This window comes from Helianthus annuus, chromosome 1 (genome assembly GCF_002127325.2).
Source record: "Helianthus annuus cultivar XRQ/B chromosome 1, HanXRQr2.0-SUNRISE, whole genome shotgun sequence".
NCBI classification, from domain to species: Eukaryota; Viridiplantae; Streptophyta; class Magnoliopsida; order Asterales; family Asteraceae; genus Helianthus; species Helianthus annuus.
The window spans coordinates 62,400,229-62,419,817 of record NC_035433.2 but is presented as its reverse complement, the minus strand read 5'-3'; the positions used below and the strand labels follow the sequence as shown (position 1 = coordinate 62,419,817).

General features: G+C 32.7%; 1 protein-coding gene and 1 long non-coding RNA gene across 5 annotated transcripts; one reads left to right on the top strand and one right to left on the bottom strand.

Moving 5' to 3' along the window:
- The first annotated feature begins 8,512 nt into the window (after nucleotides 1-8,512).
- On the top strand, nucleotides 8,513-13,600 carry LOC110867698. 3 transcript variants are annotated; one of them, XR_004865849.1, is made up of 8 exons: nucleotides 8,513-8,801; nucleotides 11,246-11,334; nucleotides 11,422-11,692; nucleotides 11,943-11,992; nucleotides 12,067-12,141; nucleotides 12,735-12,845; nucleotides 12,957-12,976; nucleotides 13,122-13,600. It is a non-coding gene; the product is annotated as an uncharacterized LOC110867698 (long non-coding RNA). The 3 variants fall into 3 exon arrangements; XR_002551793.2 differs by having other exon boundaries at nucleotides 12,920-12,976; XR_002551794.2 differs by having other exon boundaries at nucleotides 12,916-12,976.
- A 1,293-nt stretch (nucleotides 13,601-14,893) lies between these two features.
- On the bottom strand, nucleotides 14,894-19,253 carry LOC110867690 (probable protein phosphatase 2C 68). 2 transcript variants are annotated; one of them, XM_035976804.1, is made up of 6 exons: nucleotides 18,966-19,253; nucleotides 18,129-18,206; nucleotides 17,727-17,998; nucleotides 16,085-16,455; nucleotides 15,427-15,663; nucleotides 14,894-15,290 (listed from the first exon to the last, which is right to left on the bottom strand). In XM_035976804.1, the coding sequence occupies exons 2-6, from the start codon at nucleotides 18,152-18,154 to the stop codon at nucleotides 15,063-15,065; spliced, it is 1,134 nt and encodes a 377-aa protein (XP_035832697.1). In that variant the 5' UTR covers nucleotides 18,155-18,206; nucleotides 18,966-19,253; the 3' UTR covers nucleotides 14,894-15,062. The 2 variants fall into 2 exon arrangements, with proteins under 2 accessions (XP_035832697.1, XP_021972388.1); XM_022116696.2 differs by lacking the exon at nucleotides 18,129-18,206 and having other exon boundaries at nucleotides 14,920-15,290; nucleotides 18,966-19,106.
- Nucleotides 19,254-19,589: the final 336 nt, after the last annotated feature.

Genomic DNA, 19,589 nt, shown 5'->3' with positions numbered 1-19,589 from the left:
ATATATCGTATATTCTCCGTACACATACGCAGTTAACAAGTAAGTAAGCACATATAAGCACTCAAGTTACAACAAGTGTTTGAACCATAAATATACTCATGTCATAAGCTCGTATTACACAATTTCCAACAGTTAGGCAATTTTAAGTGTTCACATAATAAAGGCAATTTCCCTTTTTCTATGATAATCATACAAATCAATTTTACACACATCGTTTATCATCTCAATTATAAGAGACACATACATACAAGTAATTTCCAAGTTGGTGGCTGCAATTATAAAAAGGAAAACATGTGAGGACCCCCCTTCAACCTAGCCTATGCGCCACCCACATAGAGATCGCATGAAGGGCCTTTACTTGTCACTTCTCTATACCTTAATTAATGCACTCAATGGATTCTGACATTACATAAAAATTCTCAATTCTCATGCATGGACTTATCACACTATCACCATCAATCCTAAAAATAGTCAACATGTTCATGGTCTACATATAAAACTTCCTATTGAGCCGATGTCAAGAGCCAATCATACTTGGGCAGTTGGGTCGATAATTCTGCCAACCATCATGTGTACCCCTCATCAATTTTTAATGCAAACTTGAATCTTGTACCAAGTGTTATTGTATGATTGGACCAAAGATCCACTAGCCAACACCAATCTTGATTTAATTCATAATCAGTATACATGACACAATACATGAAAACATGGAGATCACACTTAGATTACATGCACATATCGATGTCAATCAGCACATAAATTCATACTACCCTTGCCGGTTTAACATGATTTCCTAACAACCCTAGATCACATGAAATCTCATAACACAAGGAGTAAACATCGAATCAAAAGGTGCCAACGTACTAACCGTGAGACGCGGAGATAGAAAAGAACAGTTGAGGAGGAGCGTTGGAACGAGAAAGAGAGGTGTGCGGCTTCGAGAAGAGAGCTTGATGGATTCATGGGGTTGCCGTCTAATATGTATGTGGTTGAAAGGGAATTAGGGCTTGTAATGCAAGGAGGTTATAGACAGCCTCACATGCATCTCACGTATAAAAGGGGCTGGTGGACTGGGCTCCGTAACAGTTGGGCCGAGGGTAACAATGTGTGCAGCTTGTGTTGGACTAACTAGCCAATATCATAAGCACATCCACACCGGAGTGTGCGGGTCGGGTGTGTAGTGTGCGAGGTGAGGTGTTGAACATTATCGACTAGCAATTCCTAATACATACACAAGTAAATTCACATCATTCGCGCGCAACGAGTATCCTCTCTTAAGTTTAGCAAGTTCAGTGTTTCACAACAACAAGATAAAAATGCCTTGGAAATGCGGGTTGTCACAAGTTTCGTTGGTGATCATCCTAGGTGGAAGGTTTGTTAAGACACTTTGTTTGTGTTTTGAATTTCTAGAATAATGAACTTTATAATGCTTGTTTGGTTTGTTATGGTGTTTGGATATTTGTATGTAAAGTATTAATTTGTGTTTGACCGTAGTTTAAACCATACGTTCTTGGTGTCGTTGGTAATCGAGATATCATGGGAGGGATTAGGGTTGGATATTAGTTAATTGGTCATCAGGTAATAATCTCGCGTTCTAGAAATCCGAGTACTTAGTTCCCTTTTATCACAAACAAGTAACCAAACATGAGTCATGTCTATGTGTTTTGTGTTTGTATATTTTAAAATTAAAAAAAAACCATGTATCTAATTCACCATACATAAAAGTAGAAAGACGTTTCTACGTGATATGTGAGGTATGTAAATGATAAATATATTTGAATTAAATCATACTGGTTATCATATTATAATATTTTTTTGAAGGGTAAATTTGGATCACTGACATACCATTGGAGTATCATCGTGTCCTCAGCGAAACCATCCGGTCATATTCACTTCCACTAGCCATAATGCCTATGCACCAATTCAGGAGGAAACCCAATAAATATGGGAAAACCCCCTGTAAAAATCGAACCCATAACCTATTGGTCCCAAAGTCTTATCCCACCCCAAGATGTCACTAGAGTATAAAGCCATGAACCATATTTATTTTGAACGGCAAATTTGGATCACTGACGGACTGCTGGAGTATCATCGTGCCACTAGCAGAATCACCCGATCATATCCATCTCCACTAGGCAATAATGCCTATACACCAATTCAGGAGGAAACCCAATAAATCTGGGAAAACCCCCTTTGTGGGAATCGAACCCATAACCTAATGGCCATAAGCCATGAACCATATTACAAAATAAAATATCAACAAACTTTTGGCCTAGCACTACAACAATAATTGACTTGTTTTGATCCAAGTGACATCAAGGTGGTTTTTGGGCATCTGCTTTAAAATAGAAAAAGAAATTGCATTTGCTTCAAGTTATAAATATATTACCAAATAGGATGCACACAAAGATATATCATTGAACGGGAACAAGTTTTTTTTTTAATTCCCATAATCTACTACTTCTAATAAAGCAAAACAAGCTTAAGCCACATGGCATTAGCTTAAGCCATTACTTGCCACGTGGCAATTGCTTAGACTACTTTTTTTTTGTTTTTCCGCCAAAACCATCATCCTTAGCTTCTTTAATAAGCTTCACTTCACTCCAAAACCCTAATACCTATCTTCTGCATCCGGTTCTTCCTTCTTCATCGGTTGATCTTCGAAAAAAATAGGTATGTTATTTTTCTTTTCCCTCTTCGATTTTTCTTTGTCATTGTTAAACACTATCTATTTCTTCCTTAAACCCTAGATATCATCTATCGATCTTTAATATGTTATTTGCAATCTCCTGAACCCTATATCTCTTCATCTTCAATCGCGAGTGGAAGCAACCAGTTCTTATTATGCGGCGTATAAGGTATGTATCCGTGTTTTCAATTTTCTTTTTGCGGCGTTGTTGGTGTCTGGAATACCTAGCCGCCGCCTCTTCTTAGGGTTTCAGTGATTTCTAACTTATGCATTCATCAATACCTATATTCATTTCTTGAGTGCTTCTGTGATATTTTTCAAGATTTGGTGCTTTTTGAAAGATGGGATCCATCACTGTCTTCTCCAAACGATTCAACAAATAGGTAACAATTCTTCAAATATCGATTCATGTTTGATAATGTCGCTTCCTGTTTGATGTTCTCTATCATATGTTCATCTTTAGGTTTTCCGATTAAATTCACGTATTGAAGTAGATTTTGAGCAATTGTCAGAGGTGACGTTGTTTGCTGACACTTTTACAGTTCAACAATTGGGAGTGATGATTTGGCATACCAGAAAGGTTATAGTACAGATTATTGTTTAAGCTTAAGCAATGTTTCATCCATCATTCTCTATTTAAATCCTTAAAATTGTGATGTCTTTGTTGACAACAGGTCCTTTAGAGGGCTGATCATTCTTCCAATCGATTGCAAGCAGGTTCGTTTTCCATAGATTTGGTGTTATTTTGAGTCTTCTTTATCGTTCTTTAGATAAATTGTTTTGACTGATTATTTCAAAATTTGAATTTTTGAAATTTATATCAATTATGGATACTTATCAAAGTTGTCTAAATTGTAACGTATTTCCAAATTTATCAAGATAACTTATATTAACGTTTTAATTGCTTCCAAATTTTGTGTTAGTTTCCATAATTTTCGATAATCACATTAATTTTCAAGTTTCTCAAAATTTGTTCTTCTTCTTTTTTTTTTTTTGTAGATCATTCCACTTATTCTGCAGATATGTAAACTAAATTTGATTGTTATGTATTTTAAATGTTTAATCGCACTTTTTTTAATCATTTTTATGTATTTTTTGTGATTGAATTTTTTTCACAATCATTTAGATATTGATTATATTATGAATATATTAACCTCATTGGTTTTGAATTTAAGTTTGAATAATATTTAACTATTTAGGTAAATTGTTTTGACTGATTATTTCAAAATTTGAATTTTTGAAATTTGTATCAATTATGGATACTTATCAAAGTTGTCTAAATTGTAACGTATTTCCAAATTTATCAAGATAACTTATATTAAAGTTTTAATTGCTTCCAAATTTTGTGTTAGTTTCCATAATTTTCGACAATCACATTAATTTTCAAGTTTCTCAGAATTTGTTCTTCTTCTTTTTTTGTAGATCATTCCACTTATTCTGCAGGTATGTAAACTAGATTAGATTGTTATGTATTTTAAATGCTTAATCGCACTCTTTTTAAATCATTTTTCTGTACTTTTGTGTTGCTGATGATGATTTAAAGTTTTCAAATCTAATCTTATTAATGGATCTATTCTTGATGTCTTTGAAAGAGTGATGCTTTTACTGTTTTTTTTTTATTTTTTCATGGTTAACCCTAAATTTTATGCCATTGCCGGACTATTAAACTTCGTCGGACATGTTAATCAAAAGTTTTAGTTTTATTGTTTTTTCCTATTTTTTATCCGGTATAATGTTTGGTTTCATACTTTATGCTCATTTAATTTTGGCTGTATTTTTTAGTTACTAATAAATTTGGTATTGTATTAATTTCCGGAAAATTTGTAGTGTTTCTATAAATAAATTCATTTACGTTTTTCGAAACCCCTCCTTTTGTTTGCTTTATATTTTTTCCCTCTCTTATGAGTTTGTTTCTATGTCGGTTGGTTTTGCTTGGCAAGGTTAGGCTTTCATAATAAGTTTGCTTGATTTACGGGATTGGATAATAGTGATTTGATTTTCAGATTTTAAATTTTAAATTTTGAAATCAATCATTATTTTAAATTTAAATTTTGAAGTAAACCATTATTGTGTTTGATTTTAAATTTTCAATTTCGAAGTCAATTATTATTTTAGATTTAAATTTGAAAGTTTGCCATTAATGTGTTTGATTTTAAATTTCGAATCTGTAAATTGAATTTAAATTTGAAAAGTTAGACTTTCCTAATAAGTTTGCTTGATTTACGGGATTGGATATTAGTGATTTGATTTTCAGATTTTAAATTTTGAAGTCAATCATTATTTTAAATTTAAATTTTGAAGTAAACCATTATTGTGTTTGATTTTAAATTTTGAACGCTTTGAAATCTTGATGTTTTTTTATGAGATGCTTTGACTATATTATTTGTAAATTTAGGGATGCTTCAAGTCTTCTTCGACTATTGTTTTTGTACTCGAGTTGCATATCTAATTCAAATTGTGTTTTGTAATTTTAGGTGATGAGCTTTTTTCAGACTCCTTCCCCTACAAGGAACTCTTGAATGGGATCCTATGAGAAGTTGAAGAAAAGGTATATATCTTGCACCTTTCTTTATCTATATCTATATATCTATATATCTTAAATGGGATCCTATGGGAAATTGATCTTATTCGATTCACTGATGTATATTCTTCTCCTCACCATTTTGTTCCATTAACCAACTCATGCGTGCTCTTATGTTTGATACTCGATCTTATTCCAGTGATTAATATCCGCTTGAGTAACCCAATCTGAGTCTGATTTTTTCGTTAACGATTCAGGTAAACTTTCCGATTTGGGTTTTCTGCAAGGCTAATCATCTAAATTAATTTGTTACTTTTTATGGTTTACATCCTAAACCCCAGTTTTACACTATCTCATGATAATCTTTCTTCGTTTTTTAGAATCTGATCAAATAGGGCCATAATCTGAAGAAATGTGTTTAAGCTACGACAAGGTGTGTATAACATTATGATTGATATTATAAAAAAAATAACTATAACAGTTTCTCTTCCTGTAATTTTGTATAGCATTATTTATAAAATGATTACAGGTATGATAAAAAAATATAAAAGCTGCTCTTCCTGTCTTTTGTTCGCTTCACGTATCTTCGCTAAATCAATATGTTGGAAGGTTTGTGTATGTAGAATTAGTCTGCATACGCTCACGAAAAAAAATGTCGATTTATATTGTATTTCTCATGACAGTATGAAGGCTATGTTTAAGGATAAATTATAAGATCTTCAAAGGGGTCGATGCTTTTCAAACTAAAATATTGCAAGACATTAAGGAGGCTACTCTCTGGTGGATGGTTAATAGATCGATAGGCGTCAATCTCTCAATCTGGTCCACTTTCTCTGGTTTAGACTTTGGTTAGTGTATGTGTATAGAATTTTTTTTTAAAGTGATTAGATGTGTAATGGGGTAAGAGTATTTTGGATGTATCTTAGTGTGTTTTTTTTCGAAGCTTAATTGTTGTTTGTATGCCTCTTTTGGTGATTAATTAAGTTTGGTTTACTGAAAAAAAAAAACGCAATTTCAACCGTTTTTACCTAACGGGTGATTTGCTTTATATTTATCTCTAATTGCTCAATTAGGTAAACTTTGAAAAATTGTTTAAAGACGGACTTATGATTAGTTTGTTTGTATTTATTTTATGTATAGATGTCAAAAGATATTTAGAGGATAACCTGTGATTAACTCGATTAAAATAGGTTGTGATGAAATGAGTCTTTTTTTTTTTTTTTTTTTTAAATGGGTCTTTTCAAAATTGGTGAGGCTGTGGTATAAATGAAGCTTTTCAAAATCATATTAGATATTACACACTTAGAATAATAATATTGAGGGTTGAATGTATGTGACCCTATAATATAGAGGTGCACTTTACTTTAATTTTTTTCTATTATAGAAATTCCAATGTGATGGTATTTTTGTTGTTTCCTCTATTATTTTCTCTATATAATATAGAATAGAGGTTCCAATGTAAATGCTCTAAATATAGACGATTACTTTACATTCTTGCTTTTGTATGTTTTTATGGCTCTTTACAACAAGAAAAAGTTTAAGAAACCAATTAAAAATTTATGATGGAGAAAAGAAAAAGATGATACTTTACATGTTAAAGTGTTATTTTTATACTTTTATTTGTTATAAATTAAATTTTCCTACCCGGAAAATTTCCGGGTTATAACATTATTTTTTTCTATAACAGTAAAATGGATTTATAACAAATCAAGTGTTGGAGGGTAGCCAAGCAGTTGATATCTCTAAGAACCCGTTTGAGTTGTTCTTACACTTAAGTAAGAATCTATTTTTTCAAATTAATTTCATGTATATAAAACAATAATTAACTCTTTTGAGTTAATTACTGTTTCGTCCTATGGTTTGTTAAAAATCACTATTTCAGTCCATTAGTTTAAAAATTGCGATTTCAGTCTGTGTGGTTTCACTTTCGTGACCATTTTCAGTCCCTGTGGTTTCACTTTCGTAACCATTTCAATCCATTTATTCTGTAAGTACAGGGACTGAAATGGTTACGAGGTGGACTGAAATGGTTACGAAAGTGAAACCACAAGGACTGAAATCGCAATTTTTAAACTAATGGATTGAAATGGTGATTTTTGACAAACCACAGGGACGGAAACAGTAATTAACTCTTTTTAATAATCTAGCAATAGAGCTTTAAATTCTAAGTCGTCCTGATTGGAATTGATAATGTCAGAGGATGAATGCGATAGTGGAGTTAAAGAAGACATCATGAAAACATCATGAAGGTTTAGTTGACAAAAACTTAATTTGTAACGAACATTATGTAGATGTACTATTGGGACGTGCTCAACTGTCTCAAAATATTAGGCTTAACAAATCACACTTTAACGCTTCTACGTTTAAATTATTTTATGTGTTTAGTTGGTGTTTAGCCACCCGCGAAGCTTGCGGGGTCTTAGGCTAGTTATTATATATATCAAATTATAAGAGGGGTTTGCGCCAGCTACTTCTGTAACTTTTGATTTTCTGCTACTATAGTTTACCTCCTTTACTTTTGCACGTCAGCTCTTCAATGTGGATTTAAGATATAAGAATGAGAATTGTAATCACTACTAGAAAATAGGGCTAATGCAACTTTTTACAAGCAACCTTTCTCAGATAAGTTGCATTTGACTCTAATGCAACATCATTGAACATAAAGGTTGCATTAGAAGATCTAATGCAACCTTTTTCATAAAAAGTTGCAAAATTATATTGGATTTGCAACCTTTTAGTTAAAAAAGTTGCGATTTACTAAAAAAATGCAACCTTTTATTAAAAGGTTACAAATTTTATTGAAATTACAACTTGAAAATTTTAACGCAACTCTTATTTTAAAAAAGGTTGAATTGTTGTACATATATATTAATTTATGCAAAAAGTTTTATAAATAAATTATTTTTTTATGATTCTTTATTTAATCCTCTTTTCTACTATTTTTCTTTTATTTTTGGGTAAATTACTTTTTGAGTCCCTGTGTTTTAGTGGTTTTAACTAGTTGAGTCCAAAAGCAAAAAGTTTAACGACTTGAGCCCCTATAAGCATTTTCATTAACCATTTGAGTCCTTTTGAGTCCAAATTTTAACCTTTTGAGTCCAATTTTTTGGACTCAAATCGTTATAAAATGAACAAAATTGGACTCAAAACGTTATAAAATAAATGGTTAGGGACTCAGGACGTTAAACTTTTTGATTTTGGACTCAAATGGTTAAAACCACTAAAACACAAGGACTCAAAAATTAATTTACTCTTTATTTTTTTTACTTTCCCTCTTATTTTCCTCAATTTCCCCCCTGCGTAGTTTTCCCCAAATTGATTTCCATCTCCCCAAAATTAACCGCTCACATTTAAGATCTGCAGTCATCGATTTCCTCCAGGGTCGGAGTTTGAGAAACTGTTGAGCAGCCAGTTAGGGTTTTGAACAAGATGATGTCAGTGGTCGGAATGGTAGTATCGAACAAAATGTAGAAATCGGTGGTGGTGGCCGTCGATAGGCTCTTCCATAACAAGCTCTACAATCGATACTTCAAATGCACATCCATATTCATGGCACACGACGAAACAAATCAGTGCAATATCGGCGATCGAGTATGTTTATCCTATTCTATGTGATTAATAGTGTTTGATTATGTAAAGTTATGAAACCATAATTTGTATTTAGATTGAAAATAACTGCTTGATGGTTATGAGTTCATCCTGTTTGACCATGTATGTTAGAAACTAGAAATTATCACAATATGTATAGGCCATAGCAATAGCAGAAAATTGCTTGATTGAAATTTGCCCTAAACATAAACATAGCCAAAACAAACAAATGCATTCCAGTTGTCGGGATTTGTGGAGGCTTCGACCTAGTGGCAACCGACCCTAATACGCTATTCGCTATAGCGGGCGCTACACTCGCTATTTACAACTACTTTTAGCAGCTTGCCTAAATTGGTGTCTTGTCACTTTGTGTTACTAAAGTGTAAATCACGCCCCGCTTGCGGTATGCGCATATAATGGATATATGTGTGATTCTCGATACAGTTGGCTTTGATAGCAGGGCTTACAATCCTAGGTATTGCTACGCATCCTTGTTTTACCTTTCAATTACTTAATAAGCACAACATATATACATTAGTATACCAGATTTTGTTAAGTATCATTTTAATTTTTAGTTCTAACTATGTTTTTTATGATGTAATTCCATGTAAATTTCTGGAATTTTACTTGACTTCAGTGATATCAAGACTTTAGGATCTTTTGAAGGATCATGTAAATTGTATCACTTTTTATATGGGCAGTGCAGCATCATACTGTGTTGATTATAATAACTGTGATGTTTATTACTAGATTAAGTCTATTTTGTTCTGTGCCTTGTTGTTGTTTGGTGTTTGCTTTTTAGTAGCAGTTTTATGAACTCTTAGTCAATATGATATACCGCCTACAACTAAATGTGTGAAAGATTAGTCGTAGAGGTAAATCATTAACAATCTTTAAAGGAAATGGGTCGATTTGGATTATATTTTTAAACAGGTTATTTGGATCATATAATAGATCAACCTACCTACTTGTAAATGGGTTAGTTTGGGTTATGTATTAATTATTAAATCAGCCTTTTACTTGCATACCGGTTGATTTGGGTATTATTTTAACTCAGCCTATTTACTTATAAACAAGTCGATTTGTGTTGTATTTTAACTCAGCCTATACACTTGTAAACAGGTCGATTCGGGCTGTATATTAAAACATCTTATTTATTTGTGTAGAAGTTGATTAGGTTATATTTAATAGATACCCATTATGTATTTCATTTATTTCAACAAATACATGCATTATATCGAACAACCACCATCTTTGCCAAAAACAGTAAGTTAACTTGTACTTATGTATGGATACAAGTAGGGGTGTTCATCTAGTTTTTTCTTCAGATTTTGGGTTTTTCGGGTCGGATTATTCGGGTTTTTGTCTAGGAAAAATTGACCCGGTAACCGACCCATTTAAAGTTCGGGTTATTCAGTTTTGGGTTATTCGGGTTTGGGTTCGGGTTAGTTTCCCTCTCCACTCTCAAACGGCACAACCCAATTCAACCATAAGCGAGTGGTTCAACCACCAAAAGTTGTTCAATCTCCTATTGTGAGTGGTTCAATCGATGCTTCAACCCCCCTTCAATTCGTTGTCAGTTAAAAAGAATATGTATATGTTCGGTTTATTAGATATATGTGATGTTGTGTTTATTTGAATTAATGTAACTATTTGTCTCATTAGTTGTCTTTTGTTTAATTGATTTAAATGCCGATTCAATTAAATCTTGAAAAATAACATCATGTTGAATCTGCGTTTTAATTTTTCTCACAATACCATCACGTTGCTTAATTCTAAGTTAATTTGTGTGTAATATACTAATATGATGGCGATGGATATTGATTCTTGAATGTTCAGCCACTTAGTCTAATACTATGTTACATTGATATTCTTTATCCCTTAATCATGTTTTAATCATTGGTGATGTATATTGATGAGTTATCAGCCTGGGTAATTTTCATGTTTAAGTATTGGTGGTGATAGATATTGATTCTTGAGTGTTTACCTAGTTAGTCAATTGCTATGTTATATTGATTTTTTTTTTGTCACCAAATCAAAACCTAGGTACTTTAGCATCTGCGTATTAAGGATAGTTTGGTTTATTTGACACATTTCCATTTCGTTCATACTAATTCTGAAGGTTGATGCATGTATGTCTGCAAGAGTTGCACGAGCTAGTACTGTTCTTAACTTATAACTAGCATCACATTGTACATTCTCATGTCTAAAGTTTATTTGCCATGTGGTTCCTTCTTACTAATTGTCTTCTTTTCTCCAGTAATCACCAAATGATATACTCAATTTGTCAACGTTTTTAATTTGTGCCACAAGTTAATGTCTAAATGCCCCTTAGCATGAAAATACAAGAGTATGAGTTATTTTTTTTTATCTTAACAGTTGATGTTTATACAAGAAATTAATGTGTCCATTTTTTTTTATCTTTGTTGATCTCTGGGTTTTAAAAGCACGCTTGAGGCGCGAGGTGCACTAAGGCCAGGCCTCAGCGTAAGTTTATGAGAACGAAGGGGGTATTATAAGATCATAAGATTTCAAGGTATGTAAGTTTAGTGATTTAACTGTACCTTTGCTTGTTGTTTCAGTACTTTTGTTATTCCTATTTATTGATTGTATTTTATTTTAGATGACAAGATGAGGCTAATAAGGATGAGGAGAATGAAGACATGGATGATATGACAAGTTACATTTTATTTAGCAAAATGAATTACTTCTTTTGGTGCCTGAGTGCCCCTTCTCTTCAGTCCTCTCTGCTTCTCGTTGCCGCCCTTTCTTTGCTAGACCGTCACTAGCACATTATTTGGTAGTCGCTGCCCCACCGGTGTGTAGTTGATTACTTGAAGAAGGCGGTTGGGTGCCTGCAGTTCTGGCATCGTAGAACGCTTAAAACTAAAGTGGTATGCTCATTCTCTAAATGGAATTTAGGGTTTATAATTAATAGACATTATAACACTTGCCATTCACCAAGTTTTAAAAGCTAGTGCGTCCATTCATCATTTATCTGCCCATATTGAAGACCATAAATCAACAACTTTTTGGTTTTTTCAATTTTCAATTCTTAGTATTTAATAATGTGGTAACTTGTTTTGTTTGGAAATTATAAGTTGTAACAAGTGCTATGGATTATATGATATTTGAACTTGGTAGGAAGGTAGCATGGAGAGGCCCACTTAGAAGAATTTCCAAGTTTGATCAGGGTATGGATTTTTTTCATTTCTCACTTGATCTTGGCATGGGTTTAAATTCTTTTACTGATATTTCTTTTTTAAAGGGCCCCGAGGTCGTTGACAAAAATAAAGAGATTTCTTCTCGCAACAAATTCCTTGGCTTGCTGAGTAGACATGATGTAAGTAACCAATCCCTTTTTGGTTTAAACAAGGTTTTTCTTATGGGTTAAAATAACATGGGAAATTTGTGGTCACTAGATTGGGATACTGATGTAAAGTAGTAAGAATATTATACTGTTGTTAGTTTAAGATCTTTAATATATGTTTACTGATGTAAAGTAATAATAATATTATAATAATAATAATATAAATAATACATAATAATGGTGATTTATGATGATAACAAAACAAACTTGTTCTAACTACATTCGGGTTGCACCAATAAATTCTTTTGTTTGAGTTTGCTGGGAAATTGTTTATGAGTTAATAAGCATGTATATGTGTTTCTTTTTCCTTTCTCTATTGTGCAACCATCATCACATGCTACTTTGTTTGCATCAATGAACTTACTTAATCTTGATTTCATAAAACTTAATATAAAGAAAATGTATTAAGTAGTATGTGTCATGTGAGATGGATTACATATTAATTTCAATCGATAGATAAAAGACTTAATTAAGGTCGTTATGGAAAGCTCAACTGTGAATTCTTTATTAGGAACACAATAAGAGCTGTACATAAATATTTAGTAGATTTTTCTTTGTGGTTGTAGGTTTTCTTTAGTTGAGCGAGATACCAAGGGTTGTCATTGATTAACCAAAGTCGACTTAATTGAAACTGATTGGTTATCATTGATAAATATGATGACACTGCAACGTAAATTGTAAGTTCTTTCTAGTTTTTCTTTTTGAAAAGTTTGTTTGAAGAATCATGTATTTGTTGACGTTTAAAAGTTAGTTGCTTGCTCTATGGCTCAAATCATTTGGCTATGAAGACATTCATTTTGCAATTGCGGTATGATAACAAACTGCACATATAATATATGGTTTTCGTTATGTTCTTTCTGTTAGTTTATTGGCTATTGTTTTTCAACAAGCAACTTGTATTTTTGGTTAATTGGTTGCTTTTTTCTTTTTTTAATTTCATTCCCTTTTTGAAGGAACATATGAAGAACTACAAATCTTTAGAAGAAGATGAAGTGATTTGGTTGATCCTTTTATCCTTGTAATGAACAAGGAGCATGATGGCTACATTTGACTTTATGGAAGAGGTGTTACTTTAAAAATGATGAACAAAATGGGAGATGGTGAGGAACCATACATGATACATGATTTCGGGCTTAAGCAATAATTCAAAGCCAGCCTTGAAGTTAAAAAGACACAGTTGCTTGAAATTCAAGAAAACCATCAAAAAAAAAAAAAAAGCAAAGCCAGAAGCTATATAGAAAGATTTTGACAACCAATGAGCTAACTTTGAAACTACGATGCAAAATATCATTGAAAAACTTTCTATTAGAGTACTTGAAGTTCTTAGAGATGAGCAGAGGTTTCCGTTACATTTTATCATTGTTATTTTGATTAATTGTTATTATGAGTCTAGACGTATTATGATAAAAGATTATTTATTATATTTATGTTATTATTGTGTTTGTGTAATTGAGATACTATTGTATATTAATAGAAATTTTTATACTTCAAACGACAATTCTATAGAGTTGCATTTGACAATAAAAAGGTTGCATTTGTTGTTACTAAATATTAAAAAAAATGTTGCATTTGACGTAAAAAAAAAGTTGCATTTTAGTGTAGTGGAGGTTGCATTTGAGATACCAAGGGTTGCATTTGAGTGTTGGAAAAGTTGCATTTAAAGGTAAAAAAGTTGCAATAGCATGTAAAAAGGTTGCATAACAAAAAGGTTGCATTTGAATAGTATATGCAACCCTTTTTAAAATGGTTGCATTAGCTAAGAAAAAGGTTGCATTAGATCTAATGCAACTTCACCTAATGCAGCTTTTGATAAAAGATTGCATTAGGTCTGATGCAACTTTTTCAAGGCCTAATGCAACTTTTTAACAGGGTTGCATTAGGTTCATTTTCTTGTAGTGAATTATTTATTTTTTCTAACATTACAATTACAAACTTACTTAAAGCAAAAAGTCGGTGGCATAGGCCACTGACATGCATGTGATATTTTCTTTTTCCATCCCTAATTGGAGTAAAATACATTTTAGCCTCTTAGTTTTACTTTTGTTAAATTGCGTTTTGAATCAATTTCGATATTTCCTTTTTTCACTCATACTTTGAGTAAAATACATTTTGGCCCCTTGCTTTTAGTTTTGTTAAATTACGTTTTGAGTCTCTTTCCTTTCCAAGTTAAACTTCAATTTTTCCCTCATACTTTAAGTAAAATACATTTTGGCCCCTTGCTTTTAGTTTTGTTAAATTGTGTTTTGAGTTCATTTCTTTTCCAAGTTAAACTTCAATTACATTGCAATATTAGACCACCAACACCCCCTCATCTTTTACACATTCCGCCACCACCACTATACTTTTATACTTTCTCTTTTTTAGACTTTGTTTTTTTACCCATTGCACTATTACTCCATTTTTACACCCGCCAAACTTTAATAAATTTGCAATTGTAACCCCTAGACTGTGTCCTACTTTTGCAAATGCCAATGCATTGTGTTTTTCGAAATGTCTTTGGCATTGTGTTGTACACTTTGTGTCTACCTTTGTGATTTACACTTTTTTGTAATTGTCTTTTACACACTGCGTTTTACGAATCGTGTTTTGTCAAACTATATGTTTTCACCCGTCGCGCGCCGCCGCAACGAACGGCTGGCAAAATCCTAGTTTGATATGAAACGAAACCAATTTTAAGTAAAGAAGTATATAAGCAATATACATGTGTTGTGCAACTGCATGAATCTAAAGGAATAATAGTGATATAGTCACTTTATTGAAACAAATAACCAAAAAAATGTGGAACTAAAAGATGAAGACAATAATTCCAGTGTTAGAATACGAAAAGGATGAGACTCATCCTAAAACTCAATGTTTTGTGTTGATCATGTCAATAATCGAATGATGCACCCCCGTTACAAGGTGCTAAAACTCGATTTTGTGGTTGAGTTGGCAAACCCACGCATCGACGCCTCATTGATGTTTGTATTTACTTGTTGGTCGATAAAAACAACAGCTACCGTGATATCATCGTGAACACCACGCCTAGACCCTTTTTCCATCCTTTTAACTTCCTCATACTTTATCTTCCCTTTACGAGCAGCTTCGTTTATTGCTAATTTTATAAGCCTCCTCGCTATACCCTACACAAACAAAACAAAACAAAGTGTTTAAACGGCTCGTTTTGGGTTATGTCTTATCTCAAACCGATAAAGTTACAAAATGAAAATGGGGTTTTAATGATTGAGCAATTGCAATGTGAAAGAAAAACAAACTTACTGATCTAGGGTTATTGTGAACAATCTCAACAACTTGCTGATTTGTCATATGTTCCCATAACCCATCCGATGCAAACACGATAAACTTGTCATCCGGTTTCAATTCTCTATTGTACAAAGATGGCCCGTTTCCTAAAATGGGTCGACGGATGGGTTCACGAAGGTAGAACCGTGGGAAAGATGAGTCGAGAGCAAATTCCGGCTTCTTCAAGTATGCGTCTCCTATGCTTCTTGAAACCTAAAGCCACACACCAATACAAATGATACATATATATATTTAAAAGAGTAAAATGTCATTTGTTTGACCACTTTTGCGACTTTCGTCCAAAGGTTTGTCTTTCCGCATCTGGATAGAAAAGGTTTAAAGCTTGTCATTTTTATCCAACTCGCTAACTCCATCTTTTTCACCCAAACCCTTTAATCATCATAAAAAAAATGTCTAAAAAGACGAAAATACCCTTGACTTAACGTTAAAAAATAGATGGAGTTGACGAGCTAGATGAAAATGACAAGATTTCATACCTTTTGATCCAGAAACTGAAAAACAAACCTTTGGACGAAAGTCGCAAAAGTATTAAAGTAGCCAAACCTTAGGGTACGAAAATGACATTTTACTCTATTTAAAATAATGATCTAATTTAAGGAGTTGAATAGAAAACCTGAATAATGCCTTTGATACGCCACACGCCTTGTTTCTTAACAACAATATGTGGATCATCCGGATGATTGTTCTTAAGCTCTTGTCTTATTTCATCCATACACGCGTTATGATCTTCGGTTATTTGTTCAGCCACAATCTTATTGGACTTGCGCCTATGCAAACGCCCAATAACAGCTCTAGAATCACCCAAGTTAGCAACATATAATGTGCCTTCAGATATTATCCCGGCTAAACAACAAGAACCAACTGCCGCCATTAACGGTTTTATCCCACAACTCATACGAACCAACTTTAAAAATCCTTCTTCAGTAGCAGAAACGGCATTTTTTAGTGTTTCTGAGGATATTACTCCTTTTTCTTTAACAATACCTACAAAAATACAAAACAATTTCAACCTAATCAAGTTATAGTCATGTTTTGTCGTACTTTTATGTACACTTAGTCATCAAAAAATTGTGTGTGTACCATTTGGATCACTATAAGATATTTTGATGATAACCCACGTGACAAAAAAACATTTTAATGACTCAAATGTACCAAAAAAAAAAAAAAACGTTTTTGAGGGAAGAAAGAGCATTTTAAATACAAACTAGGTTTTATTAATGTCGCGCGTTACGGCAAAACAGAGCAAATGATAATGTTAAACAAACGTTATTTGAAAATATAGCATGTTGTTTCAAAAGCCAAACCAACAGAATCGGTTTAGTTTATCATCGTATAGAAAAAACGATACAAAATAAATACTCTATTCTGAATAGAGCTTCGTTTTTAACAATACTTATATTGGAATGTCCAGGGAAAAAATAAGCATACTTAAGTTTTTTTTTAATTAGTGTATGAAAGTTATTAAAGAAATATTAAATTAATTGATTAAGGCAATATTTTTTGAAAAATAGAAAAAAGAATTATGAAAAATAAAAATTAAATGATAAAAGAAAATATCGTTAGAAAAAAAAAAAGAAAATATGTTAAAAGTAAATATAATAATAAAGTAGTATAATATTAAAAGCCCGAATCGAGCCTGAGCGCAAGCTTCAGGCATTGAGCTCGGATTGCATAATAATAATAATTTATATAAAATTTATAATTAAATAATATATATTGCTATATATACAAAAAATACATATCTAAAAATATTTATAAATGTCTATAAATTAATCAATAAATATTAAATGAGTCAGGTTAGAGTTCAAAAAAAATAGTGCTTGAAACAAGCCGACCTCGAGTCTTGTCAAACTCAGGCTTGACTCGTTTACACCCTTAACTATATATATGGCGAGGAATAGAGGTGGGCAAAAAAGTGATTTGAAAAAAAAAAAATATAACTAGAAAAAAGAACCACACCGGTTTTAGAAGAAAAAAAAATGGTTTTTGGAAAAACTCGACCCAGCGGTTTGTAGACTGGTTCGTATTCCCAGACTTTAAAATCGGTTTTAAAAAAGCGGTTTTTACCGATTAAAACCGGTTTTTTTGTCCTTTGTCCCAAACCGAACCAAAATCAGTTTAACCAGCTTGGGGTTTGAACCTTAAAAACCGGTTTGTTTACAACATAAAAAAAACCCGGTTCGATTTGTAAAAAAAAAAAAGAAAGCATGTAATCCTCCCATGAACTTTAATCAAGATTAATGTGAATAACTCACGAATGAGATGAGAGAAGAGATGATCACAGATGTAACGTGAGGCTTCAGGACCACCATGACCATCATAAACACCAACAAAGGTGGCCTTTTGACCAACTTCCACCTGGCTGTGATCTTCAACAACCTCATTGGCCTGTACAACTGCATATGAGAATTCACCAAATGCATGCCTTTCCACATCTTTACACCAAATCAGTGGATCCTTCTCATCATCCAACTTGACTTCCTTGCTTCCACCAGATGCTCCTAACTTCCCCACCCAAGACAACATCCTTCATTTAAAAAATAAGATATTAATAAGTGAATCACAACATAAACAATGGAATTAATTTTCATAATTCTTTCTTCAACACACAAGAACAACTTTGATGATAAATAAAGGGAACAAAGCTCGGCACATACCTTTTTATATTTTTCTTCAGCACCATTTTTTTTCTTTCAATTTCTTCTTTACGACGAATGGGAATTACAATAGGTAAACTAAAGGAAAAAAACTTAAATACTACTAGACCTACTTGATCGGCAAGAAATATTGACTACAAATTTTAAACCAACTCAAATCGCTAACCATAATTATCTAAACACAAATAAATAATAATTAAATCTTATCTAAATAAACTACATAATTATTTTTAATATAATTAGTAATTCAATCCTTTACTAATATTCCTCTTTTACTTTCACATTCCACGTTAACTGTTCAGGTCTTTCATGTTGGTATTGCACCAAGTTTCACAATGACCGTATGTATTATAATTAAAGCAAAAGATCAGGGGCGGTGATGAGGGTGTGCGGGGAGGACTACGACCATGATTTTCAAGGGGCCCGTGTTTTTTTTAAATGGTATACCCATACCAACTATGGTTTAGAAGTTAATCCATTGACATTAGGTTTAGATAGCCCATTGACATTAGGTTTAGATAGCCCAATACCCATTTAATTTTACGGAACAGAGTTCATGAATTCTAAAAAACGCCCCTACAAGATCATGGTGTTTATTGAAACCATCGGACTAAAATCGATGATCTGATGCATGAATTTGTGATTCAAAAGATTTTGATAAAACCCAAAGATAAATTTGTGAGGGAAAGAACCCCTGCAGCAAATTGAGGTTTTAAAAAAATAATACGAAAACGATGGGGGGGATTAGTAAATCATAATTCCTTCCAAAAAAGCTAATCATATCGAATAGTGTAAAACAAACAAACAATCGATTGTACAGAGAGATGGAATACTCACAGAGGAAGAGTGTTCACAGCACTTGATTCTGCTTCATCCAATTTCTGGAATCCCTCACACTTTTACAAGAAAATTGTGTATCCAACTGGTATTATTAATCACTGCAAATGTGACCACCGGATAAGAAATCTGAGTTCGCCGAAAAGAGGGGTAGTTTGATGAGGTTTGACGGTGGAGGATGGCGTTGAGACGGCAGCGGCGAAGGACGGGGAAGAAACTGTCGCCGGAAAATGAGGGAAGAAAACAAAGACTGAGGGTGGTTTAAAATGAGTCGTTTACGTACACTTAGGCCCCTCATATATCCATGATTTGACAATTTCAGACTATTGTCGGGGTTTTAAATTTCAAATTTAAATTCGCAAACAACATAATTATTGCATTTAATAAATGCTACAAACAAACAAAAAACACTTGTTTGTACGCGGGAATGGTAGGCGAAACTGAATAGATCACTATGATGAAACAACACAACGAATTAAATCACCTGTTACATAACGATTCGAGTTCATCCTTACATTCGTCCTCTTTTTTTTTTTTTAATTCCATTACTTTTTCACCCTTCATCACAACCACCGCCCACCGTTGCGCCATCGATTTTTTCCTTCATCTTATCATGTCTATCAA

Coding starts and splice junctions, on each gene's coding strand:
- LOC110867690 (XM_035976804.1), bottom strand. CDS start 18,154: ATGGTGCTGAAGAAAAATATAAAAAG. Junction 17,999..18,128: donor CTGAAGAAAAATATAAAAAG/GTATGTGCCGAG, acceptor TTTTAAATGAAG/GATGTTGTCTTGGGTGGGGA. Junction 16,456..17,726: donor TCTCTTCTCTCATCTCATTC/GTGAGTTATTCA, acceptor GTATTTTTGTAG/GTATTGTTAAAGAAAAAGGA.